The 26,755-nt window shown below is 42.1% G+C and overlaps 1 protein-coding gene and 2 long non-coding RNA genes across 3 annotated transcripts in view; 2 read left to right on the plus strand and 1 right to left on the minus strand.

Annotated features, from left to right (window-relative positions):
• Positions 1-550: 550 nt before the first annotated feature.
• On the plus strand, positions 551-6,516 carry LOC309702500. The gene is made up of 3 exons (XR_014275562.1): positions 551-675; positions 2,932-3,037; positions 5,860-6,516. It is a non-coding gene; the product is annotated as an uncharacterized lncRNA (long non-coding RNA).
• A 49-nt stretch (positions 6,517-6,565) lies between these two features.
• LOC309702528 lies at positions 6,566-7,404 on the plus strand. The gene is made up of 2 exons (XR_014275592.1): positions 6,566-6,960; positions 7,286-7,404. It is a non-coding gene; the product is annotated as an uncharacterized lncRNA (long non-coding RNA).
• Positions 7,405-11,587: 4,183 nt separating this feature from the next.
• Positions 11,588-26,755, minus strand: part of LOC309702355 (uncharacterized protein) — a 249,516-nt gene continuing 234,348 nt past the window's right edge. Inside the window, exons 2-4 of the mRNA XM_082527049.1 lie at positions 12,154-12,283; positions 12,002-12,062; positions 11,588-11,891 (exon numbers count right to left, since the gene is read on the minus strand). Coding sequence (XP_082383175.1) covers positions 11,877-11,891; positions 12,002-12,062; positions 12,154-12,283 — 206 coding nt within the window. The 3' untranslated portion in view covers positions 11,588-11,876. The remainder of the gene's footprint in view (positions 11,892-12,001; positions 12,063-12,153; positions 12,284-26,755) is intronic.

The raw sequence follows: 26,755 nt of genomic DNA on the forward strand, positions 1-26,755 counted from the left end.
TATGTATAGGGTACTGTTAGGTGTGGTGTGTGCTTTTTCAGCTGTGTACGGCTGAGGACAGCCTTTTTCTCACCAGGGGGGGACTATGTAACAGTTGCTATTGTAATGCAGTGTATCACCACATGGCGGCGCCTCCTGTCTCACGACTGGTGTCACCCCCTTTTTGTTCTTCTTCGCACTCCTCCTGTAATGGATGCTCCCGTGTGTACGCGGACTAGTGTGCTCTTTAGTAATGTGTGGTAGAGGTAGCACTTTTATTTTTGATATTGTAAATAAATGAGTACTTTTTGGAAAGTCAGAAGCTGTTGCTCATTCGCTATCCACCTGCACACCTCCGCGGCTGGCTTCATCTCCACTGCACGTTACAATATGTTGATTTTTTTCGCCTACTCATATCATCATTTTTTTACTCCTGGTTCTGTATGTTCATGTTCTGTTCTTTTGTAAACTTCATCTGTTTGTATGTTGTATACTCAATGTGTTTCAATAAAGTTCGATTTAAAAAAAGGTACGTTCTAAACGAAGCTTCAGACGTCACTGATCACGTGACTCTGGCCAAACGGATCAAGCCTCGACACGGTGCTTCTGAAGCAGCGCGTTGATCTTTCTGACACACGCACCGGAGCGTCAGCTTCAAGCGGACCATCACTACGTCTCACATCTAAAGGTGTCAAGGTAACTTTGAACTGAGTTCAGTCAATCTGGAGTTTTTCCAAGTTTTCTGTTGCTCTCTGTGAGAGAAGAGCGTTAAAGGCGGGGCTCTCCAGAGTCCAGCAAAACCGGAAACCACAGCTGGGTGTGTGTAAGTGTGCAAACCAATAGAATGCATCGTGGTGGGGGGGGCATCACGGGCATTGGCAAGAAAAAAAATAAAATAATCGGTTGTACCCATGCTTCCCCGACGTCATGCCAGCGCATATTGGGAAATTCGTAGGCACCGATCGGTTTTCTATCAGCCATTTGCTGGGAGTAAGGGCGCCCTCCGTTTGCGAGGTGCGCCTGCTGCTGGCGGCACAGGGAGGAGAGGGCGGGGCGGCGGGGAGTCTCTGGCTGGCTGGAGCGGCATCTAATAACCAACTTGCAAAACAAAATAAAAACAACACAACAAACAGATATTATGATACAGACTTATAATCTGCACCGATGTTTTTTCTAAATTCTATAAAGTGAGCGCGAGAGCCCTCGGTGCGCCTGCGCGCTGCTGAAGTCAAAGTAAACTTTATTGTCATCTCCGCTACAGACAGTCCAGCATATAGAGAGACGAGACGACGAGGCTGCAGTTACAGCGGTGCAAGTAAACAAACAATAAATATAAGAAGAGTAAGAAAATAAATCTACACTTTAGGACTCGGGGTAAAGGATCAATAACAATTTAAATTTATAATTTACAGTTTGATGATTTAAAGTCTCACACAACCCGTCAAAAGGGGCGGGGCCGGCTGCTTCCAAGTAGAGCACATTTCATTTATAATGATGTAAATCCAAGCCCATCATGGATTCACGATCTGAATCCTGGGTTGTGTGAAATCCCAGAAATCAACCTTAGACAAAGTGAATCTGTGAACTAAGGTGTAGGTCTGTTAGGTTAATTGTGCTGATCCTCGGGTTGGGGGATTTGTGTTTGTACTGGAGCGCAAAATTCAAACCAATGGAAGATGGACAACAAAAGTTCAAAGCCATCAGGTGCTCAGGTTAGAAAAAAGAGAAAAGATGCAGGTAAGCAGACGTGTGATTGGATAATGGCAGCTCATCCTGAACCAATCAGACTAAACTCCAAACAATACATTATGTTACAGATTTTAATATTAATTAGTCATTGTTACTTGTTGATTTGTCCTTTTCTCATTGTGTGACGAATTATGACGACTGTTTGGTAGCTGTTATTGTCTCTCTCTCTCTCTTCATGTGTGTTTCTCTGGTGAAACAATAGTTTTGTGTTAATGTTAGGGCTGCACGATTTTGCATAAAATGAGAATCACGATTTTTTGGCTTAGAATTGAGATCATGATTCTCTCATAACAATAAATAAACATAAAACAACAAATGTCTCTCGTTTTGTTGTTGCAGCAAAATGTTGTCCTGCTTGAAATTCCGTCTCCACCGTTGCTCGACGCTGCGTGTACAGAGCAGGTAGTGCAACAATAGAAAAATAGTTGCGGGACGGCACTGTGTAGCGTTTGTCTAGGGTGTTGATCGTTTTCCTAAATCCCTCGTTTTGCACAGTGTTGATGGAGCCATATCTTTGGTCAGGTGATAAGTGATAGCCTCCGTAATGTCTTTGTGCCTGCGGGAGTTCGACGTGTATATTGATGTTTGGGTGGTTGACCGGGACGGATTTTCTCCTGTCACTTTCTCGTCATCCCTGACGTGCTCTCCGTTGTTGTTTCCCTGCTAATTTTAGCATCACACGGCACAGCTTCTGTATCACGTGGTATAAGGCTCCGCCCTTGTCATCTGTTGAGCAGGAAGAGTGAGCGCTTGTTTTCATGCAGAGTACGTCCCGGATCAAAATGTGAAGTTTTACAAATCACCACTTCTTTAGTGAATATCATTTCAGTCTCAGACAATCTCGTTTCTCTTACAGAGGTTGAATGCAACTTCTGCGGATGGCGGTACCACACAGTGTGCGTGGACTTCCCCTGCACAGAAGGCAACTACAAATGCTGTGAATGCTAAATAAACAGAAACAAATGATCCCTGTTGTCTTTGCTTGATGATTGGTTTGAGTCTTGACAATCCACATTGCTGGCGTTGCATCTTTCAATGCCAGCAATGGCAGGTATCAGTGCTCAAACCTTTTGTGTTTGTTTCCAACAAGTTGCCCACCTCGGGAAACAAACATGTGTTCTTTTACTTGTCAGATGAACATATGAGACACTTTGACTCTTCAGTGCAGTGTGGAGCCTAACAAAGATCTGTTTTGTGTCCCAGCTGATCAGCAGGAGGAGGAGAGTCTGACGGAGCAGCAGAGGAACATTTTCAGCTACTTGGACTCAGCTCAGCCACTACAGAGGAAACAATGAGCTCAACACAGAAGGTGACAGACAGAGCAGGACCATATGACCAAAGATATTTATCACCATATACATTTGAACATTTGCCATAACGATGTAGCTGACGATAGAATTGACACCAGACAAAATACTTTACAGCTGCACAACTTTATTAAAAACCCATCAATGTATTTTCACTGAAACAAGCAGCTGTTGCTTATGTGCATTAAAGTTATATAAAAATGTAACAGTGCAAATGCAAATTCCTCGCTGACAGTTTAACCAAAAGGCGTTTCCAGTGGAAACTGGCCGACACATCCTGAGCATAACCATGTATAATAGCCACTAAACTTCAGAAGAGGTTATACAGTCGTGGCCAAAAGGTTTGAGAATTGCATAAATATTGGAACCTGGAGAAGTTGCTGCTTAAGTTTTCATAATACAGATTTGTACTTTATTTCAAATTGAACCTTTAAAGGGGCATTTCTGGACTTTTAAAGACCAGTATGTTCCTATAGACCAAATATTTAAAGACCAAAAATGTTCTTCTCTCTTCTCTCTCCTTGTTCTCTCTCTATTTCTGAGAGTGTATCATGTAACACTATAGATCAACTTAGCTCAGAATATATAAAGCATATAAACAGTTACAGCAATATGATGCAACAAACACAGCAGCTACTGATCCAAAATACTCAAAGCTTCATAGAACTGAAACCAACATTTATTTTAGCTCCATTCTGCTGCTGATACAGACTTTAGGTTTCTGAACATTAAACTTGTTGCTGCCTTTCATAGTGTGTAACTTGAAGGCCCTGAGTACTTTCTCCCACACTGAAAACACTGGGATGATCACATTATGTGAACATTACCTAATAAGACTGATTCAGCACAGACAGTTATGTTAAACTTTCCTAGCAGTCCTTCACAAACAGGGAACAGTCTGTCTATTCTCTCCATCTGTCAGCTGCTGCTGGCTCTTCCTCCTCCTCTTCCTCACACACTGCTGAGTTTGTCCTGGTGGATCATCAGGGCTGCAAAGCCTCACAGATGATGTGCAGCAGTGGCTCCCTCAGTCTGTCCTCACTCTGGACACTTGCAGTCGTCACACATGGAAATCAAATGTGTGATAAGCTGCAGGATTCAAACACAAGTGTAACTTATAAACACATGTTCATACTTTTATTCCACAATCAGAGAGAAAGAAACAGAGAGAGAGTGCAGGACAGACAGACAGGTGACAGTCTCAGGTGTACACACTGCTACACAACAGCACAGAGAAGCAGGATTTAGTGTTTGTGTTATTACGAGTGTAAACAAGAAGAGTTTCAGATGGTGCAGTGGACACATGTGTGACTGCTGTGATTAAAGCATCTTTCTTTCAGCTTAACGAGTGAACCGTCAGCTCGTTCAAACACACGTTAAAGTGCGTTTGGCTCGACACCAGCGAACAGAGGCAGCAATATAACACAGCTAACATTAACAGTGCAGTGAATCCTGCTTGTGCCGTGATGTTCAGGACTGCAAACCGAGCAGCATCACTGACTTTCAGCTTGTTGTGTTTGTGGATATATGACTGACTTTAATTATCCACAAAATCATCACATTCTCTGTCAGATTAAGGTCGACTATTGAACGGCGTATATTTTAAAGGCTTTAAAAGCAAGTTAACGCTGAAAGTACAAACATCACTAATGTCACATAACTCTGCCGACAAGGCATAGCTATGGCTATGAAATGCTCTTTGTGTATCACTTCTTCATTATGAAAGATGTCATTAATGCACTAGTAATGTCTCATCTGGAGTATTGTTCAATCATTTGGTCAGCAGCTAATAAGACAGATCTTAACAGACTTCAGTTAGTCCAGAATAAGGCGTCCAGATTAGTGTGAAGATGTTCATACTATACTAATATTGATCAAATGCATAATAACCTTTCTTGGCTTCCTGTACAGGCTAAAATATTCTATGGCTTACTTGTAGTTCTAAAGAAAGCAATTCTGTTAAACACACCACATTTATTCTGCTCAGCTGCAGTATCCAGATGAAATACATCATCATATTACACAGTTTTCAACAAGCTGCAATTTAGTAAATGCTCGAGTTAAAAGTAACGTTTTGTAAAACTGTTACATTTAGAGCAACTTTTAAGTGGAATAAGTTGCCTTAAAAAATTAGAGAATTATTCAAAACTTCAATGAACACTTAAAAGCCGATTTACAGAGCTTTTAGTTGTTGTAAATATTGTAAGACATGATTTGTTTTTGAAATTTGTGTAATGTGCCTCAATGTTATTGATATTATTATTATTATTATTGATTGCTTATATTTGAACAATTGTGAAACCTCACTGTGGATGTAAGAGTGAAATTATGTGGATATCTTGAATCCACTTTATTGTGTAATATTTTATGTGAGTATTTGACGGAAGACGAGCAACATCTGTTGTGGAAGCTAACGGGGTTCCTTTAGAATAAACAAACATAGGATTTATTATCACTGAATAATTCTGTATAAATCTATACAAATTATAGAAATATGTAATAGGAAACAACAAAATAATCTAAATTATAAAATAATGTGTGTGTGTGTGTGTGTGTGTGTGTGTGTGTGTGTGTGTGTGTGTGTGTGTGTGTGTGTGTGTGTGTGCGCATGATTTTAGTGTTTGAACAGTCATGAATTATCTTTAACAGCAGGTTGGATGTAATGTGTTAGAACTACCAGCAGGTGGGGATAAGAGACCTTTAAGGTGTTTGGTGCCACGCTCCACCTTCAGGTTTAAAACTAGTGTTAATGGAGTTTGAAGGTTGAGTTTGTTCCACGACTGCATTTCACTCACTGCCTCTGTTTGTATCTCTGTCACTGCAGGACCAACATGGAGCCAGAAGTCAGCGCTCTCAGGAGGCCGACAAACCTCACAGAAGAAAGGGAGAGAAAAAACACACCTGTGACGAGTGTGGGAAGGGTTTTACTGTGAGGGCTTCACTAAAACGGCATCAGGTCATCCACACTGGAGAGAGACCGTTCAGCTGTGACTTGTGTGGAAAGTCTTTTTCCTTGAAGCGTTCCCTAAAAACACACAAACTCATCCACAGTGGAGTTAAAGCATACAGCTGTGATCAGTGTGGCAGAGCTTTTACTCAAAGTAGCAGCTTACAGAGGCATCTAGTTACCCACTCTGGAATTAAGGCATACAGCTGTGACGAGTGTGGGAAGGGTTTTACTGTGAGGGCTAAACTAAAACAGCATCAGGTCATCCACACTGGAGAGAGACCGTTCAGCTGTGACTTGTGTGGAAAGTCTTTTTCCTTGAAGCGTTCCCTAAAACAACACCAACTCATCCACAGTGGAGTTAAAGCGTACAGCTGTGATCAGTGTGGCAGAGCTTTTACTCACAGTAGCAGCTTACAGAGTCATCTAGTTACCCACTCTGGAATTAAGGCATACAGCTGTGATGAGTGTGGGATGGAGTTTACTCTGAAGGCTTCACTAAAACAGCATCAGGTCATCCACACTGGAGAGAGACCGTTCAGCTGTGACTTGTGTGGAAAGCCTTTTTCCTTGAAGCGTTCCCTAAAAAATCACCAACTCATCCACAGTGGAGTTAAAGCGTACAGCTGTGATCAGTGTGGCAGAGCTTTTACTGACAGTAGCAGCTTACAGAGGCATCTAGTTACCCACTCTGGAATTAAGGCATACAGCTGTGACATCTGTGGAAAAACTTTCAGCCAGAGAGGGTACCGAAATACACACCTACGCATTCACACCAGACATGATGTGTACTGCTGTGAACAGTGTGGCAAATACTTTACAACAGACGCACAGTTACAACAACACATGTTTACCCACACTGAGGAGAGACCTTATGAATGTGACCTGTGTGAGAAGACTTTTAAAGCTCCACATGACCTGAGACAACACCAACAGATCCACACCAGAAAGAGACTCTACAAGTGCAGCTACTGTGAGGTATGTATTTATATTGTTATCTTGTCATTTTAGCCTGACTGTTTGGAACAACTCTGCTCATTAAACTGTGTTAGCATGTTAGCAATTCTACTGCATGGAAAAGCAGCTCTGAGTGATTATTCAGATTTTCCTTTCAGTTATGATTTTAGTATTACTGTAGTATTATGGTGGTAGTATTGTAGTTATTGCAGCCCAGTAAACTGAGTGTGTTAACTGAAACAGTCAAATGTAGTTGGACGTCTGCAGAGATGCTCTTTATTTCAGGCGACGTTCAGGATACAAATGTTGAAGGACTGACTTACACTGTCTTTGTGTCTTTGTTTAGAAGCAGAGCGACACAGATGGATCCAGTTCTCAACCCTGTCATCACTGTGGTGGTGGGAAAGACTTTCATTGTGACCTCTGTGGAAAAACTTTCAGTCGGCAAAAGACCCTAAAAGTACATCAACGTAGACACACTGGAGACAAACTGAAATACTGCAAAGAATGTGGGAGAAGCTTCACCACACCAAGTGAGTTAAAACGACATGAACTGATTCACAGTGGGGTTAAAAAGCACCTCTGTGATCAGTGTGGGTCATCCTTCACCACTGCAGGTGAGCTTAAATCACACAAAGGAGTCCACACAGGAGAGAAACCACACAAGTGCAGACACTGTGAGAGAAGCTTCTCACAGTCAGGTAATCGTAACATTCATGAACGTGGACACATGGAAGGAAACTACAGCTGTGACCAGTGTGACAAGAGCTTCAGGAATCTCAGATCATACTCTGCACACAAACGATCCCACGTTACTAATAAACTGTTTCACTGTTACCAATGTGCCCAAACATTCACCTCATTGTCTGCTCTGTGCAAACATCAGCGCGATCACTCAGGGCTGAAATCACTCCCATCACTGGATCACAGTGAATCTGAAGACACAGAAAGATCCTCTGGTTTCTGTGTCAGACTCAAAAAGCTTGAGATCAGGCTCCACAGAGTTCAGATAGAATCTCCTGTAAAAATCTGATGAGGCAGCTGTGAATCAAACTCTTCCCCTAGTTCCATTTTAAGCTTTCAAAACTGTCCTACTGTAGAGTTCATGTCAAGTGGTTAGATTTCTTTTCATCAGTTGGTTGAAAACTGTTTCCTATTATAAAGTTTTTGTTTTAATGTATTTTGATGCACATAAATGTTTTCTTGTTCAGGTTCTTTATGTTATTGAATCTTGCAAATGTTAAATAAAAAATTCAAATGTTAAATATCTTCACTGATGGTTTAAATAAACTGTCCTTTCAGCTTTAGCTCCTAATTTATTCATTATTTATGGATGTAGCACAGCAGCCGTCTCTTGATTAACACATGGAGGGCTCGGGATCTGATGGTGTCGTCTCCCTAATTTGCCCACTCAGTAAATCTCACTCATGGCCAAGAAATTGAAATAAACCTTGTTTCCCTGCTGGATAGTGATCCACTGTAACTCTGCTCCTCCTTCCTGTTTAGGATTTCTGTGGCTGAAGTAAAATTCCCTCCATCCATCACTTATCCCAGCTAACCCAAAGTGAAATAAAGTTTTGCTGGTCTTAAAAAAGCATTACAATAATGGGCATTACCAATGCAAACTGAATGATACAGAAGATGAAAGAAGAGACTTTGATCAGTTAATAAAGCTCATGATCTGGATTCATTGTGGCTGCTACACAGATACTTCTGGGTCACTTCTCTCAGTTAGGAACCTTCCTCACCAAACTGACTGTTGGACCACACCCCTGGTTTCATGAGAAATTGTTTCAGCCATGATTTCTCTTCCTGTATTTCAGAGTAAAGACTGCAGTGACAAATGGAAGCATGTTTAAAAACACAATGTGAGAGAGACGTTGAGGTCCTTAGAAGTTACCCTGGGTTTTTCTGTCACCCTGCTAGATGTTACACACCTTGTTATTGGACTGATTTCTACTGCTGGACTACTCCTGCGGAGAGTAACAATACTCTTACTAATTAGCTTTCTGTATAATATTGGTGACGCTGAGCACGTTTCCAAGGCTACCGTCTGTCGGGCAGTCAGGAATGTTACAGTTGCACTGAAACGTCTCCTGTACTCGTTTGTGGTGTTCCCCGGTCATAGACCCACAAGATTCATCAAAGAGGGATGCCACAAAATTGCAGGTATCAGGATGACCAAAACTTAATTTATGATGTGGTGATACTTGAACTACTACTTAAATTTTACATTTATTATCAGGGTTCCCAGGCGTGATTGGCTGTACAGATGGCACTCACATTCCAATCATTGCTCCTCCAGTAAATGAAGGAGACTATGTGAACAGGAAGTCTTTCCACAGCATTAATGTACAGGTACATAGTTCCCTGTAGCATTTCAAACTAACAAATTATTTCATTATAGTAATGGATGCTAATTTGTGTTCTCTGCACTGTGAAGATCATATGTGATGCTGCCAACATTATCACAAATGTGGAAGCCAAGTGGCCAGGCTCTGTCCATGACTCACAAATATTCCGTGAATGTACACTGAGCACAAAATTTGGACATGGTGAGTTGAGAATACTTTAAAATATATAAAGACCAATTGCTTCAGGGACATTTGAACTGAAGTGTATCCTTCTGTCTTAGGAGAGTTCACTGGCTACTTGCTTGGTGATAGGGGGTATCCATGTTTACCCTATTTGCTTACCCCTTACCCTGACCCTGAACCGGGCCCACAGCAGCGATATAATCTGGCTAATTGCAGGACAAGAGCCAGAATTGAAATGACTATCGGAATGCTTAAGGCCCGGTTCCAGTGCCTGCAAAGACTCAGGGTCACCCCAGAAAGGGCATGTGACATTATTGTGGCATGTGTGATTCTTCACAACATTGCCACAATTAGAGGAGAACACTGTCCTTCTGAACCAAACATCAGCAGTGATCCAAACCATGAACATCCTGACCCTCCCACGGACATACAAGATGGAAGCGCAGTCAGAGACACCATATGTCACAATCATTTCTTTTGACCCATCACCTCAACATGTTGAAAGAAGAATAAACTGATTTTTTGTTCAACTGGCTTTATTGGTCGCCTGTATTTCCTGTACACAAAGTATTAAAAGATGTAAACCTCATAAAGTGTCTCTGTTGCTTCCTCCTCTGTAACAGCTGTCAATGTTTCTTCATTATTTTCCTGTAGTAAAGAAATAAACAACATTGCTGTTCTACTGTAAACTCATATAATCTGTGGAGTATTACTCACAACTGCATGTTGGTCTGGCTCAACAGGAGGCTGCACCAGATGCAGTACACCATCACCATCAACTGATAGAATATGAGGTTTATACAGGTCACTTATAACTTACAAGGGACCAAATGGCAATTAACAAACATACCAATCACCTTACACTTCATTGTCATTATGCTCTCAAAGACAACCAAGGCTGAGGGAAGGCAAAATCAGTAGGAAAATAACTTCACTACAAAATAATCCATTATGGTAAAGAGTTTATCAAATGAATGAGTAGCACTGCAAAGGTGACTGTGAAGAAAGGATGTATGCACATCATGTATTATTTTGAAGTTACCCCCTATGTAGGCACTTGTGTCTTGCGGGGTTATTGACTCAGAGGATGTCCCCGCAGAGATGCCTTCGGCCACAGGGCGCCCACTGTTTTGGCTGAGGGCCAACTGCTGAGCCTCTGTGAGTGGTGGTGGTGGAGGACCCCCACCTGTTTTTCGGGCCTCCGCTTTTTTTCTGTTGGCTATAACGGGTCACATTTGAGCACACAGAGTAAGCAAATATGTACTTGTAATGTGCTCAGATAATTTCAATAAGTGCTTACAGAAAGAAAATTAATGTAGCCTCTAACTGCAATTGATTTACATGGGACAAACAGACCAAGCACTATGGCTCATAATACAATTACACCTTACCTGTTTGGACTATATTTTTATATTTCATTTTTACTTGCTGCCAGGAACGTTTGGGGCCTGTTGGGTTGCACCTGTGCTCACATCACATCACAAAATAAAATGTATAAAATAACAAATAAAATAACATATGATAAAATAACGTGTTAAATGGGTGGAAATCCCTAGATCAATGTTTATATTAACACTCACGCATTGACTCTGTCGGCTATGTTTTGCCATGCATGCTCCCTGTCTTTCGCAGCTGTGGCTGTGTTACTTTTTTCCGCGGAATTTGCATGTTATCGGCATATGCTGCCATCAGAATTTCGGCCTCAAGCGCTGTGAAATACATTGACCGCGCCTTCTTTCCCTCCGTCTCCATGGTGACTCGCTTAATCTGTGCTCCGCTTATCAGGGCTTTATGTATCCTCGTCCACGCGCTTAACTTGGGGTTAAAGCAACTCCGCGTTGACTGAACTAATTGTTATCAGCCTTTCTGAAACCGAATATTCCGAGTTGGACAGTTCGGGGTTACTCAACCCTGCGTATCGTTTTTCACACTGAGTTTTCTAAACCGGCTTCCTGAAACAGGGCCCTGGTGTCAGATCTGCATGCAGTGTCAATGAGACGATCAACAACAGATCAGACAAAACACTCAGGCGGACACTCCTCTGTAGAAGGAAACATGGAGAGTGTGAGGTAATCAGTGCACAACATCACTTTGTATTTCAGGCTGTTTTTATATAGAACTTCAGCACCAATGTAAAAGTTCTGGTTTGAGGAAGATGAAGAACATTTTCAGGAAGGATGCCGTCTGCAAGCAGAGCTGCTTGAACCTCAGCGCTGAGGTCCAGACTACTTCCTGTGAAGCCACGTGATGTAAATCTGCTGCTGTAACTTCACAGTTTACTGAAGCTAAATGCAACGTTACCATATAATCTGTTTTCAACAAAGGTTTCACTCCGTCCGGTGTTGATGGAATGATTCAGGCCGTACTCGTCAGGCTTCCCGTCGACCACACGCATTTCAGTCACAAACCCCGTGACTGACAACAAGGGAAACAGCAGAAGAAAAGATGTGAAAAATACTGGATGATGATGATGGAGGATTAACCGCGGTGGCTAAACTGTTTCCTGTCTTTGTGGGCGTACTCACAGGGAAGTTTCCAGGCACGTCAGTCTTGGTGGCTAAAGTCTCCATTTTCCAACATGTATCGCTACAGGTGCAAAGACACAACATTAATCATCAGTGTAAATATTTTAATGCTGTCCAAATGGTGTTTGCTTTGTCTGTCCTCTCGCACTCACAGAGGAAACGAGGACGCCACCTTCAACCCATCTTCAGTTGGCTCAACCATGGCCGGACTTCCTGTTGGCTTTGTGACAGCAAACCACTTGAAATTAGAGCAAACTGCAGTCAAGCACCACTTACAGCAACCTGTGGACACGCAAATGGAAAGCACTGAGAATCATACAGAAGCATAAGAGCTGTTTATTGTAACACGTGTGTGTGTGTGTGTGTGTGTGTGTGTGTGTGTGTGTGTGTGTGTGTGTGTGTGTGTGTGTGTGTGCGTGCGTGTGTGTGTGTGTGTGTGTGCACATTAATAATACACTGATGTATGTTAGTTTGATTTATGCTATATCTGAGAAAACAATTGCAGAATTTTACATCAAAGTTTCCAAAGCTGATGTTTTGTTGTTCACACTGTTTTATATTCATATATCTGTGAAGGTTCTCAGTCATCCAGGTCATCGTAGTCAAAGGAGCTTGCAAAGAAAAGCGTCTGGACTTCTTTAAGTTACTTGAAGACGTTTCACCTCTCATCCGAGAAGCTTCTTCAGTTCTAAGGTCAAATGGTGGAGAGTCCCAGATATAAACCTAGTGGGAGTGACCCCCCACAGAGGGACAAAAGGACCCCCTGATGATCCTCTAATCGCCTGAGCCAAGGTGTGAAACTGGGTGTGGGTCCCAATCAGCCAGAGTTTCGGGTGTGTTCATTGTGAAACCTGGCCCCACCTTATCATGCGAATTCCTGAGGTCAGATGGCCCAGGATGTGAGTGGGCGTTAAGGCGTCTGGGAAGGGATCTCAAAACTGGATTATAGATGGCAGAGAGTTGGTGTCGTAAACCCCGCCTCTGTTCAATGATGGTCGCTCACAGTGGACATAGATGGCTTCTTTCACTCCTCTTTCAAACCATCTGTCCTCTCTGTCCAAAATGTGAACATTGGCATCCTCGAAAGAGTGTCCTTTATCCTTAAGATGCAGATGGACTGCTGAGTCTTGTCCTGTGGAGGTGGCTCTTCTGTGTTGTGCCATGCGCTTATGAAGTGGCTGTTTGGTCTCTCCAATGTAGAGGTCTGAGCATTCCTCGCTGCACTGTACAGCAAACACCACGTTGTTAAGTTTGTGTTTTGGCGTTTTGTCTTTCGGGTGAACCAGTTTCTGTCTGAGCGTGTTGTTGGGTCTGAAATGCACCGGGATGTCATGCTTGGAGAAAACTCTCCTGAGTTCCTCTGATACACCAGCTGCATAGGGGATGACAATGTTGTTGCGTCTGTCCTTCTTATCCTCCTTCGCTGGTGTCTGGTCTTCTTTTCTTTGCCTCTTTGCTGACTTTAAAAACGCCCATTTAGGATAGCCGCACGTTTTGAGTGCTTCCTTTACATGTGTGTGTTCCTTCTTTTTTCCTTCAGGCTTAGAGGGAACATGTTCTGCTCGGTGGTGTAGGGTCCTAATTACTCCAAGTTTGTGTTCCAGAGGGTGATGGGAGTCAAAGAGGAGGTACTGGTCCATGTGTGTAGGCTTCCGGTAAATTTCGATGTTGAGGTTGCCGTTCTCTTCAATGTGCACGGCGCAGTCCAGGAAAGGCAAACAGTTGTCCTTTGTGTCTTCCCTGGTGAACTTGATGTTCATCATCAACATATAAAGTCGTTCATAACAAACTGAAAGGCCGGGAGTTTAAAATGCAAACCGATGGAAGCAGCAGTAGAAGACTATAATGTCACAGAGCACACAGTGTCTATTATTGTGTAGACATTTATAAATAAGAGCTTAATAAAGATGCTTAATTTCTTAAGAAATAAACAGGTGGAGGGATCTTTATCAAAAGTGGATGTTGCATCTGTGGCTAACCCACTGTACCCAAAAACTTTAAAAATCTAGTGTGTGTGAGGCTGTGTAAGTAAAGCTTGCCCTTCACACCCGCGTGTAACAAACCATTTGTTGGGGGTTGTGGATTTGACACCTCAGCATTGTGAAAGTGGGGAAACATGTTTCTGGCTGTGCATAAGATTTCTGCTTACAACTTAGAATCTCAGTTCTAAATGAAATTCAGATGTTTTTTTAAGTATGGCTAATGTATTAATTGACTTCTAAGGCACACACACACACGCACACACACACACACACACACGTGCACGCACACGAACAACAACAACACCAACAAAGAGAAGAAGAAGAAGGGGTCGTTTTACTACGCATCATAAAAACGCAATCATTCATCTTCCAACTGTATCTTTCTGTTCTGTCTTTAGAATCATTGGTTTGTGACCTTCCTTCTGTGAGGGCACACACACACACACACACACACACACACACACACACACGTGCGCGCACACGAACAACACCAACAAAGAGAAGCAGAAGAAGGGGTCGTTTTACTACGCATCATAAAAACGCAATCATTCATCTTCCAACTGTATCTTTCTGTTCTGTCTTTAGAATCATTGGTTTGTGACCTTCCTTCTGTGAGGGCACACACACACACACACACACACACACACACACACACACACACACACAATTTTAAGTAGGCAATACGGTTACCATCATCCTGTCTGGTTTATTGAGTGGGTTGAGAACTGATACATAGACGACTGAATTAGTATTATTTTGGGGAACATGAGAGCAGGGTGATCAGAATCTTGCAGCCAGAGTTTAAATGAGTGAAACTGGCAGATTTTTGTTTTGTTTTGTTTTTGTTTTTGAAGTACGGGTGTTTTCTCACCTATAAGAGAAAGAACATTTTGTGACAAGTCCTAAGACCGGGCTTTTGTATTTTTTCTTTTGTATTTTTTCATTTTATTTTTATTTTTTGAACAGTGCACTGATTTTTGTTTGTGAATTTCTTTTCTTTAAGCAGATCTGCACGTCGGGAAGAAAACCGTTGCGGGTGGGTTTCTCCACATTAAAATGGGCTCTGGAGAAAGCCACTTATTGGGACAAGTCCCTGTCCAAAAAGGATTCAGCGATGTAATCTGATCTAAAGTTCTTCTTTTCTTTTTGAAATGACGTCATTTTGCTGAGAGTGGAAACTAAATGCGACGACAGGTTCCACTATCAGCAAAGAAAGTAAGAATGGATGAATGAATGAATGAATGAATGGAAATAAAACAAACTGACTGACTGGTAAAAGCTGACAAGACTGACTGACTTAACACCATTGCGTGAAGTCAACCCCCACCTGACAAAGGTGTGGATGTATCTCTGTGTGTGTCTCTGTTACAGGAGCAGAAAGATGATAGCAACATCTGAGGTTGCGTGATGGTTTAACCTTTTAAATGCCATTTTTATGTTTGTGAATCTATCAGAGGTGTGTTATTCATGGGCTTGTGGTACTCACAGAAGTTACTGTGAGAAAGTGTGTACACACCTGCGCAGCGCTAACATTTGCATTTTTTCTACAGCATTGCAGTTTTTTATGTGATTTGATGATGTGGTTTTTAGCAGAACAATTGGTGGATGTTTGTTTCTTTATTACAGGTTTTGTTTTCTTTAAGAGTGCATGTAGCATTCAGCAGAAGTGGACAAGTGACATGAGAAAAACAAATAAGGGATGCAGCTTTTATGGAATATTTGAAGATGGGCTATTGAGCTCATAGTGATGAAATGGGTGGAGTGACATTGTTTAAGGGAAGTCACAGATTAAATTGTGGAATAAATTGGGATGATTCATGATTTGGGACAAATTATGGTAATAATAGTGATTTAATGATTGGAGAAAACCTGCACATGATACTTGTCTGTTATGCTGAGTACTTTATCACTTTCATGATCTATAGTTGGTTGCAAATGTGAAGTTTGATTTAGATTGTTTTAGGGAGACTGTGCAACATTCTTATGCATGTCTCATTGGGGAGTTGACACATGGCGAAAGCCGTGTGGCGAGAGGAGTGTTATTTTTTCAATTTGTAGATGTCGTGAGGTGCCAGAGGCAAAGTGGGTGTGGCTGAAGGTCTACAAACGAAAGTGGAACGAGCCCAGGTGGACGGGGGGTCCATTCGAGGTGGAGACCAGGACCTCACACGCGGTCCGACTGAAAGGGAAAGGGGAAACCTGGTACCACTGGAGCTAGTGTGCTGTAGCGGAAGAGCCTAAGAGGTCGGAAAGGCTCTCTGCAAAGGAAAAGAGGGGGAACTCGGCTGAGACCCCCCTACATGGATCCCAGCCCAGGGACAGAATAAATCCCTGATCCATGCAACGACTGAAGGGTAGTCTACCCCGGAAGTTGAAGAAAGAAGAGTAAGAGAGAATCACCCGACTCAGAAGATAAAGGTTTAAAAATAATAATAACAATAACGACGAAAACAAAAGTAAATAAAAAAAAAACAAAAAGACAAAACAAAACAAAAGAACAAGTGAGATTACATTGGACAAAAGCGATGAGAGAAATAACTAAAATGGGGTTATGGGGAAAGTGGAGAGCAATGGTAGTGTTAGGAGTGATAACTGTTGTGATTGTAACTGTGATTTTTCTTGCAAGTGAATTGCCCAGAGACAGACCTGAATCCATTCCAGCAACTCCACCATCACAGGCCACGGTGGAGCGAACCAAACGTAGTGAAACAGGTAAATCAGATGAGTGTTTGGATTATTATGGCGGTGTAGAGTTGGACTACGTTAAAGGGTCCACAATCTCGTATGCATTTGATCTTTGTGCTGTCATTAAATGCAAGGGCTTACTGAACAGTTGAGTCCAACGTCTTTAATGGCAGTACTAAATCGGATGGCGTTAGATATGTTGTTGGGATAAAAAGGGGGCGTTTGGGGATATGTATTGTACTTTCATTCCAAATAACACAGTTCCCGACGGCTCTGTGACCCGAGTTCTGGAAGGCCTAAAGACGTCCACCGCAGTGTATGAGCATTCGGGATTAGATGACCTGTTGGAAGCGTGGACGACCTCTGTCTTTGGGCAATGGAAAGATTTTATTACGTATGTCAATTATGGTTTCTTTGTCTGTTTTCATTGCAGTATTAGTGACATGTGGGTGTTGTTGTGTGCCTTGTATCAGAGCCTTGTTCGTAAGACTCATCAATCGTGCTGTGGGAGAGTCTGATACAAAGGCCGACACCATGATGCCACTTTTGGGAAATGGGGAGTCACAGTATGAAAACATTATGGTGAAAGATTTAGTTTAGTTTTATCTGCCATGGAGCAGATAAAAAAGGGGGACTTGTAGGAATGTTTAGCTTATTTTAGAGTTTAGAAATATGTTATCATAGAATGTAGAATTATTGTAGGGACACTGTTTGTAAAGTAATAAAGGCCTCACTCTCTTGTGAAGTTAGGAGTAGATTTTAGAAGGCTTCTCCCCCACTGAGTGGAAATTCCCCAGAGGATGCAAGGTAGGGGTTTATGACCTCTAGGGAGTCATCTACCCCCACAGTGTTTTAACTGTTACACACACACATCCACACGCACACTCACTCATGTGCACTCACACATACACACAGGTATGCGCACACACTCACTCACGAGCACTCACATAGACACGTGGGAACGTGCACATGTAGGCATTCACGTGCTCGTGCACATACAAACAGAGAGAGTTTGCAGCACACCGTAGAGGGGTTTTTATGATGGGGTCACTTCTATAAAGCTGACTGTAACCAACAAAGGAGTGAAGATTTTTGTAGAGGGACACCGGCCTCATCTTCCCTTCTAGAAGTGCATGCTTAAATGAAGATGAATGTAGATGAATAAAGATTTTGTGAAAATGACTACTGAGTCCGGTGCCATCTCTGGATGCTCGAGGAATAAGAAGAACCGGGGTAAAACTGAATTCTCAACAAGACACATTGAAAACCATGTTAATAAGATCTTGTTGTTTCCTGTGGATCCGACACAGAGAGTGGACTTCAGACAGAAAGCGTGGAAGAGATTTTAGAGGCCGTGTGTGGCAACAGGAAGTTTCTGTGTGTTTGCTGATCTTACATGTGGAAAACAACACGTGATGTTTGTGAAGTTCTACAATGATCATTGTTCTCACAGCATTTTGAGTGGGAACAGTTCAAACTGGGAGTAGTGGGAGTTATTTACTGATTGAAACAAGCTGAATGTTTCTGTGACGATGAAGATCAGCAGCTCAGCTGATCAATGAACTGACATCTATCAGTCGTTTCATGAGATGAAGTCATCAGCAGACATTTGTTCTGACTGTGTGATGAATGTCAGAAGGTCAGGGCTCTGCTTTAGTCACTGCTTGATGATCATTGGCTCATTGTTGAATCCAGGGCCCAGTCTGACCTCTGACCTTTGCTGCAGGTCTTCTGTGTTATCTCCACTTTCATGTCTGATCTTCTACTTGTAGTCCTGTGTCTACATATACAGTGGCTTTCAAAAGTATTCGGCCCCCTTGAACTTTCCCACATTTTGTCACATTACAGCCACAAACATGAATCAATGTTATTGGACTTCCAGGTGAAAGACCAACACAAAGTGGTGCACACGTGAGAAGTGGAACGAAAATCATACATGATTCCAAACATTTTTTACAAATAAATAACTGCAAAGTGGGGTGTGCGTAATTATTCAGCCCCCTGAGTCAACACTTTGTAGAACCAGCTTTTGCTGCAGTTCCAGCTGCCAGTCTTTTAGGGTCTGTCTCTGCCAGCTTTGCACATCTACAGACTGAAATCTTTGCCCATTCTTCTTTGCAAAACAGCTCCAGCTCAGTCAGATTAGATGGACAGCGTTTGTGAACAGCAGAAATTGAAATTGAAATTGCAGTGAAGTCAGCTAGAAACTTACAGTGACGTGGACATCATGCAAAGACTGCCAGACTCTGTAATACTGCAAATGATCAGTGACTCAGGTTAACACTAAACTTTAAACGGCACCTCTGTGTCTCTGTGTGCTGAACATCTAGGATTGAGTCAGGCTGCATCAGCTGAAGCTGTTATTTGTATATATCAGTATTTTTTTATTCAGGTGTGGGGAAAATACGTAAGACTGCAGTGAAGCGATGCACCAGATGAATCCCTGGCCAAAGGTATCGTACTCAAATCAGACTACTGATCCAGCCACATCAGCCTTTTGTGAGGTCTGTTTAAAGTAGACTAAAAGTGAACTGCAGGTTCCTGAGAGGTGGACTGTGAGCACAGAAACACATGTTCATACATACAGCTGCAGCAAACTTACATTAATTTTAAATAGATTTGTTACTCTGATGTCTGTCTCTGTGTTAGTCCTCTGACAGACTGGTGACCTGTCCAGGTGTGCTCTACCTACTACTGGGACAGGTTCCAGCCTCTGTAATAGAAATGTTCTGTTATTCTCATTTAAAGTGTTTAAGTGCTTATGCATATGCTTAGTTGTGACACTGTTACTGTTCAGTGAAAGTTGCTAAAACTAGATGAACTTACTTCAGCAGTTTGAGAAAACAACTCCCTTTACAGGTGCTGATAAGGCCAAGGGCACAAAACAGCACAACCATTGATGCGTTAGGTTTCATAGCGAGATACGTGAAGTGTGGTAGGATCAGTTTGTAACTTCCTCCCTCTTCCTTGGAAAGCATAAAGGAGGAGGAGCACGACTTCTGTGGCAGCGCTGACATGACTGAACTGTGATGTTTGATGTGTGTTGGCGCAGTAATAAATAGCTTGATCACAGCTCTTTCTGTGTTGCAGACTTTATTTTAAAAATTCCACGAAACCCCCCCCCCCCCCCCACTGTGAACCTGAATTGAATATTCAGAAGACATTTGTTTAAATAGTTCTACAAATCTGAGCTGTTGGTGTGTCCTTGGATTGTGTGGTAATAATATTAGAGCCTGCAATCTTTCTTACTGGATCTCTACTATGAGTCATGTTACCTGAGATTAGTTCTATGTTTACCTGTCAGCCTGGACGAATGTGCTGTGTGAAGAATGTAAATGACATCAGATCTGAACTGCTTACATCTAAGGAGCCTGTTCATATTTAATTGTAATATGAACCAATGATTTTCTGATTGATTGCTGATATATACAGTGGGGCAAAAAAGTATTTAGTCAGCCACCGATTGTCATCATTTTAGGTGGGGGAACTTGCACAGAGGTCAGTAATTTGCACCAGAGGTACACGTCAACTGTGAGAGACAGAATGTGAAAAAAAAATATCCATGAATCCACATGGTAGGATTTGTAAAGAATTTATTCGTAAATCAGGGTGGAAAATAAGTATTTGGTCAATAACAAAAATACAACTCCATACTTTGTAACATAACCTTTGTTGGCAATAACAGAGGTCAAACGTTTACTATAGGTCTTTACCAGGTTTGCACACACAGTAGCTGGTATTTTGGCCCATTCCTCCATGCAGATCTTCTCGAGAGCAGTGATGTTTTGGGGCTGTCGCCGAGCAACACGGACTTTCAACTCCCGCCACAGATTTTCTATGGGGTTGAGGCCTGGAGACTGGCTAGGCCACTCCAGGACTTTCAAATGCTTCTTACGGAGCCACTCCTTTGTTGCCCGGGCGGTGTGTTTTGGATCATTGTCATGTTGGAAGACCCAGCCTCGTTTCATCTTCAAAGTTCTCACTGATGGAAGGAGGTTTTGGCTCAAAATCTCACGATACATGGCCCCATTCATTCTGTCCTTAACACGGATCAGTCGTCCTGTCCCCTTGGCAGAAAAACAGCCCCATAGCATGATGTTCCCACCCCCATGCTTCACAGTAGGTATGGTGTTCTTGGGATGCAACTCAGTATTCTTCTTCCTCCAAACATGACGAGTTGAGTTTATACCAAAAAGTTCTACTTTGGTTTCATCTGACCACATGACATTCTCCCAATCCTCTGCTGTATCATCCATGTGCTCTCTGGCAAACTTCAGACGGGCCTGGACATGCACTGGCTTCAGCAGCGGAACACGTCTGGCACTGCGGGATTTGATTCCCTGCCGTTGTAGTGTGTTACTGATGGTGACCTTTGTTACTTTGGTCCCAGCTCTCTGCAGGTCATTCACCAGGTCCCCCCGTGTGGTTCTGGGATCTTTGCTCACCGTTCTCATGATCATTTTGACCCCACGGGATGAGATCTTGCGTGGAGCCCCAGATCGAGGGAGATTATCAGTGGTCTTGTATGTCTTCCATTTTCTGATGATTGCTCCCACAGTTGATTTTTTCACACCAAGCTGCTTGCCTATTGTAGATTCACTCTTCCCAGTCTGGTGCAGGTCTACAATACTTTTCCTGGTGTCCTTCGAGAGCTCTTTGGTCTTGGCCATGGCCATATTTTTTTTTTTTTTTTTTTTTTTTTACATACATAGTTTTTTGTTGCCTTATGGTTCCAAGCGCTGTCACCAATCTTTGCATTTTGTTATTATCTCATGACACTTGTTTAATCAGCTACCATCTCTCCTGTGGACTTTTTAATGTCTACAGTCTCAGACCAACACAGCCCTGCCCTTCCCATATTAGATTCTTGATGAATGTGTGTTGTTGTTATTCAGCCTGGTTCAATGTGCCCCTTTTTAACTTTGAGCACCCGCCCCTTTAAACCTCTCTGCACGGCCCTGCACTGAACTCACTATCTTCTCCCTCTAACAGCCTCCACATGTTCTCACTGTAATTTCCCCTCATGAATGAATTTATGCTGCACTAATGTGAATGTTTGCAGGGAAATCAAACGCATTTCACACGCAGTACTCGAGCTGACTTACCTTTGTTTGAATGACGACTTGTACGCGCTGACTCCACAGATAAGGTACGAAAATATATCAGGCTACGTCTTCAGGGTTTCTACTCCACGGCCGTATTTCATACGGGTCCACATTTCCACTGCACGCTATTTTCTGCAAGTACCGCCGCTTCGCCTCTGGACGCAATCGGTCTCTATACAGTCCGTTCTCTTTTGAGCTGCTTTTAAGCATCTTGTAATCGTCGTTCCAACACAGTGTGTTTGTTTTGATTCGTAGACCTCGAAAATGGTGCCGCGCTCCCACAATGCATTGCGGCGTGACGTCAACTCCAAAGCCCTATAGAACATGTTCTTTTTCATTGTCAAAATGATCAGGAATAAAGAAGAAAACTGATTCAAAACCTGTGGAACCTGCCAAAAAACAAGTTTTACTGCAAAGGATTTCTAGATGTGAAGGTTTTGTGGCTTTTTTCAGTTTCTAAAACAAACTCATTTGTACAGAAGGATATGAGGATGTATATGTCCGGTGGTGGGTTTTTTTCTTCTTGATTTAATATATTCATTTATCTCTTCACTTAATCTTTCTTTATGTTTTTTTTTTTTGATTTGGCATGAGCGATTTCCGGTCCTCACTCCAAGCCAGTTGGTGGCGGTAATGCACCACATGTTCTATCACAGCTGCGTCCGAGAGGACAGGAAACGTCTGTATGCGTCTGCAAACCAGGTAACTACACTCAGCTGAGCCTCTCTGCTAGTCGTTATTAGTTGGAGGGTTTTGCGTCACTTTCTCTCGGCTTGATAAAGGGCTGTATAGAAATCTCTGGTACGTAACACGTAACGTCATTTTTAGGGAGCGTCGCAGAGAAGTGAGGCTGTTTCTTTGTTTTTGTCGAGTTTTGATTGAAGACATGTTTCCAGTCCGTTTTTTACTCGTTTGTTTTTTCATTAATAACTTTACATTATCACCGAGAACAAGAAGGCGCTTTGTTTGTCACATTCACCTTATGTCTGTGAAGGTTCTCAGTCATCCAGGTCATCGTAGTCAAAGGAGCTTGCAAAGAAAAGCGTCTGGACTTCTTTAAGTTACTTGAAGACGTTTCACCTCTCATCCGAGAAGCTTCTTCAGTTCTAAGGTCAAATGGTGGAGAGTCCCAGATATAAACCTAGTGGGAGTTTCCCCCCACAGAGGGACAAAAGGACCCCCTGATGATCCTCTAATCACCTGAGCCAAGGTGTGAAACTGGGTGTGGGCCCCAATCAGCCAGTTTCGGGTGAGTTCATTGTGAAACCTGGCCCCACCTTATCGTGCGAATTCCTGAGGTCAGATGGCCCAGGATGTGAGTGGGCGTTAAGGCGTCTGGGAAGGATCTCAAAACTGGATTATAGATGGCAGAGAGTTGGTGTTGTAACCCCGCCTCTGTTCAAAGATGGTCGCTCACAGTGGACATAGATGCTTCTTTCACTCCTCTTTCAAACCATCTGTCCTCTCTGTCCAAAATGTGAACATTAGCATCCTCAAAGAGTGTCCTTTATCCTTAAGATGCAGATGGACTGCTGAGTCTTGTCCTGTGGAGGTGGCTCTTCTATGTTGTGCCATGCGCTTGTGAAGTGGCAGCCACTTGGCAGCCACAGTGATAAATGGCTGAGATGGCTGCAGCTGTACGTGTGAGGTACCTACATATTTCAAGATGAATTTGCAGAGATGTCATGTTTGGTGCTTACAGACATCACACTGCATTTTGTGATTTCGTAGCTATTGTTGTGATATTTTGGAGCTTCCCATGATCACCGTGACAGTCATTCATTTTAACATAACCTTTCTATTCCTTTCAGGGATCCTCATTTTTTTGGTGAGGAAGATCAGCAGCTGTGTCGACAGGCAACAGGTAACGGCATGCTTTTCTGTTAGTACTGTAGACCTTGGTCTGGTGCTCTTTTTTAGTTTAACACAGTATTTTCATTTGCCGAAGTGTAAAAAGCTTGTTCCAGGAGAAACAAACTTTAGTGAGTTCTGCAAAATGATTCCCACCATTGCACACTCTGTCAGCCTCCAGTGTGCCCTTTTTTTGTCTTTTAACTGAAGAAAGTCGGTAGTCAGAACATATGAGATAAGTGAGATCCTCATTTTGCCTGCTTATTTCAAGATACAACATTTTCACAAACTGCTGTAGGATAACCTTGCTATTTGTCTTTTCCAACACTTCTACATTCATCCATATTTCCTTGTCTGCTTCTTTCCAGGTGAAAAGTACCTGAAATGGGTGAAAGATTTTGTTTCCAAAAACAAAAGCATGTGCGTTCACCTGAAGAAGCCAAGTGGTGCTGACCTGTGGATAGAAGAGCTTGAGAACACCAAATACAACGGGGATGATGATGATGAAGTTAACGCCTGGGGAAAATTCTACCTTCCCGAGATTGTAAAAATGCAGGTTATTGGTGTGGTAAAGGGCACCTCATGTCCATGTGACGAGCTTGTGCTGATGACGCGTGAGGACAAAAAGCTGTACGGCTATGACGGAGAGGAGCTGCATCTGGTGGCTTCCAGTTTCCTGGAACTATGTGACAAAACGATAGAGTATCCAGCATCCAAGCGCTACTACAATGGAGAGGCCTTCAAAGATATGGTGAGAAGTTAGACTGCTAAGAATAAGACTGGGGATGCCTAGTGTTAGAGATCAATCACCTGAGCTTTTCTTTGTATTGTTGTGTGTTCTGTTTAGACTGAGGAGGACTGGAAAAAAGTTAAGATGAGTGATGTGGGGAGGAAACTGCAGGAAGAACATAAAAAGCTGGTAAATGAAACCCAGTCAGCGTTCGTAAGCCTAATATCATAGGTGGGTATTGGAGCTGAGTATCATCACTGATTTCTAGAACCTGTTCAATTCCAATTCACAAGGTCCCAATTAGATTCCATTTAATTCTTACTCAGAGAGTCAGAAACATTATAATTCTGATCATTTATCAGTACTGACACTTGTGAAACTTCATCAGAGGTGTGAGCATCACAGCAGATGCTTTTGTGTCAAAGTAACTGAGGATAAAACACAAAACCATGAAGCAGATTTTCCTGGCCTAGCTTTTTACAGTAGATAACCTTAAAAATATTATTCTGCAGTAGAACAAAAGCAGACGAGAACCACGACTCAACAAATGTACATTGGCTGATGCTGCTGAAGTGATTCAGAGGTTTTAATAAGAGGTTTTAATAGAGACACAGCAGAGCATTTTGCAGTTTCACTTAATTTGAAAAAAATAAATAAAATTTGGTATTGAACAGCAGAAATGAGGCTGTCTTGTCGGAAGTCATTAAAAAAAATGGCTGTAAACAACGGTAGACTGCTTCATAACAAGCAAGCGAATAATGCCAAAAACAGAGATTTGAGATGGGAAACGGTGTTCTTAAAGTACACTGAGAGAGGCAGAGAGCTGTGCTGTGTTGTTTTTCTGTGTGCGTTTTAATGGTGGTGGAAGCAAACCAGCAAAAGTAAGAGGGAATTCATGACAATGTTTATGTCAAGCGAAATGTGTCTTCTTTTGCTGCTGGTTTGGTTAGAGAGAGACAAAACGTGCAGCTTCAGGATCTGAGCAGCTTTCAGCACCAACGGCATCACAGCTCAGACTTGGATTCAGGATTAAGCCCTTTATGTTTGACTGTAGTGATTGTAGCTCTGTCCTTGTTATTAATCGCTTTAGTCAAACACAGCTATTGTTTGCTGGGATGTGTATATCCTTGACAGTTTGTATCTCAGAGTTATCAAAGACACTGTGGATAATCATCAAGAGATTGTTGTTCTCTTAATAATGACCTATTTGATTGTTTGTTTTTTCTTCTTCTTACAGATTCTGGTATTTGGCCAAAAGAGAGCTTCACAATTCTTGGCTTCACCTGTGGTAGAAAAATGACTGAAGTTATGCAACACTCTCTAAAATTAAAGCTATGCAACGCTTTAACATGAATGGCGAAGGAGTGCATCTCTTTCACTGTCTCTTCCTGTCCTCTTCTCAGTCTTTGTTGTGGCACCTCTGCTATGTGTTATAGAAAGCACTTGGAATCATGTTCAATACAAAAACACCAAACTCGTGGGATTGCCCTAGCAAGCAGTTGGTAAAAACTAATTAAAACTGATATATATCAGCTTCACTTTCTAGCTGCAAAAGCACGTTTCTGCAAAAGCATGCAGTTTCCTGTCAGCACTTTTTGGCACAGAGTGTACTCAGAGTTAGGCCTTTCTTATATAAAGCAATATAATCAGCATATAAACATTTAAGATGATAAATTTAAAGCTCAACAGTAACTGCTATAAATATTATAACTACACATGTAGTGCTTTTGCTTAAGTAAATTATAGTTGGGATCATAATAAGAAAACATGTGTTTTTATTTTCTGTGTACCCTGGGTACAGACCAGTATAAACATGGGATTCTTCCCAATAAATGCTGTCTGATAATGCTTCATATTGCATTAAACACTAGATATGTAAGCAAACAAACAAAAACCCATAGAAGCCAGTTTTAATTATTAAATGTGACAATTACATGGAGATGGAAAGTAAACATGCTTATACGTCTCTGTGATTACAGAAAATCCACACAGATGCTGTCAGAGCAGAGAATCTTTGATTTATCAGAATGATGAATGCAAATGATTTCATGAAATCTCACTCTTGTTCTGGGTTGTAAAATTCACCTGTCCAGTTAAACCGAATCCTTTGCAACACAGTTCTAAGAACCCATCAACCTCATCCTCAGCTCTCTGCCTGTTATCCTTTTCAGCTGAGTATTCATCCACATGTGTTTCAACTTCTCTCTCATTTTCAAGCAAATTGCTCAGGCTCTCAGCTTCAGCACAGTTACCATATGGCCACTCTCTGAGGTCTTCTGTGTTCAAGCCAAACAAATTCTTACATGATCTGCAAGGCTTCATTCTGGCACCATCACGGAGACAAAAAGCCTCACACCTGATATTTCCAGGTACTTCAATTGTTCCATCAAAGTAATCTTTC

The sequence above is a fragment of the Aulonocara stuartgranti genome (genome assembly GCF_965226115.1).
Source record: "Aulonocara stuartgranti genome assembly, chromosome: 3".
NCBI lineage: Eukaryota > Metazoa > Chordata > Actinopteri > Cichliformes > Cichlidae > Aulonocara > Aulonocara stuartgranti.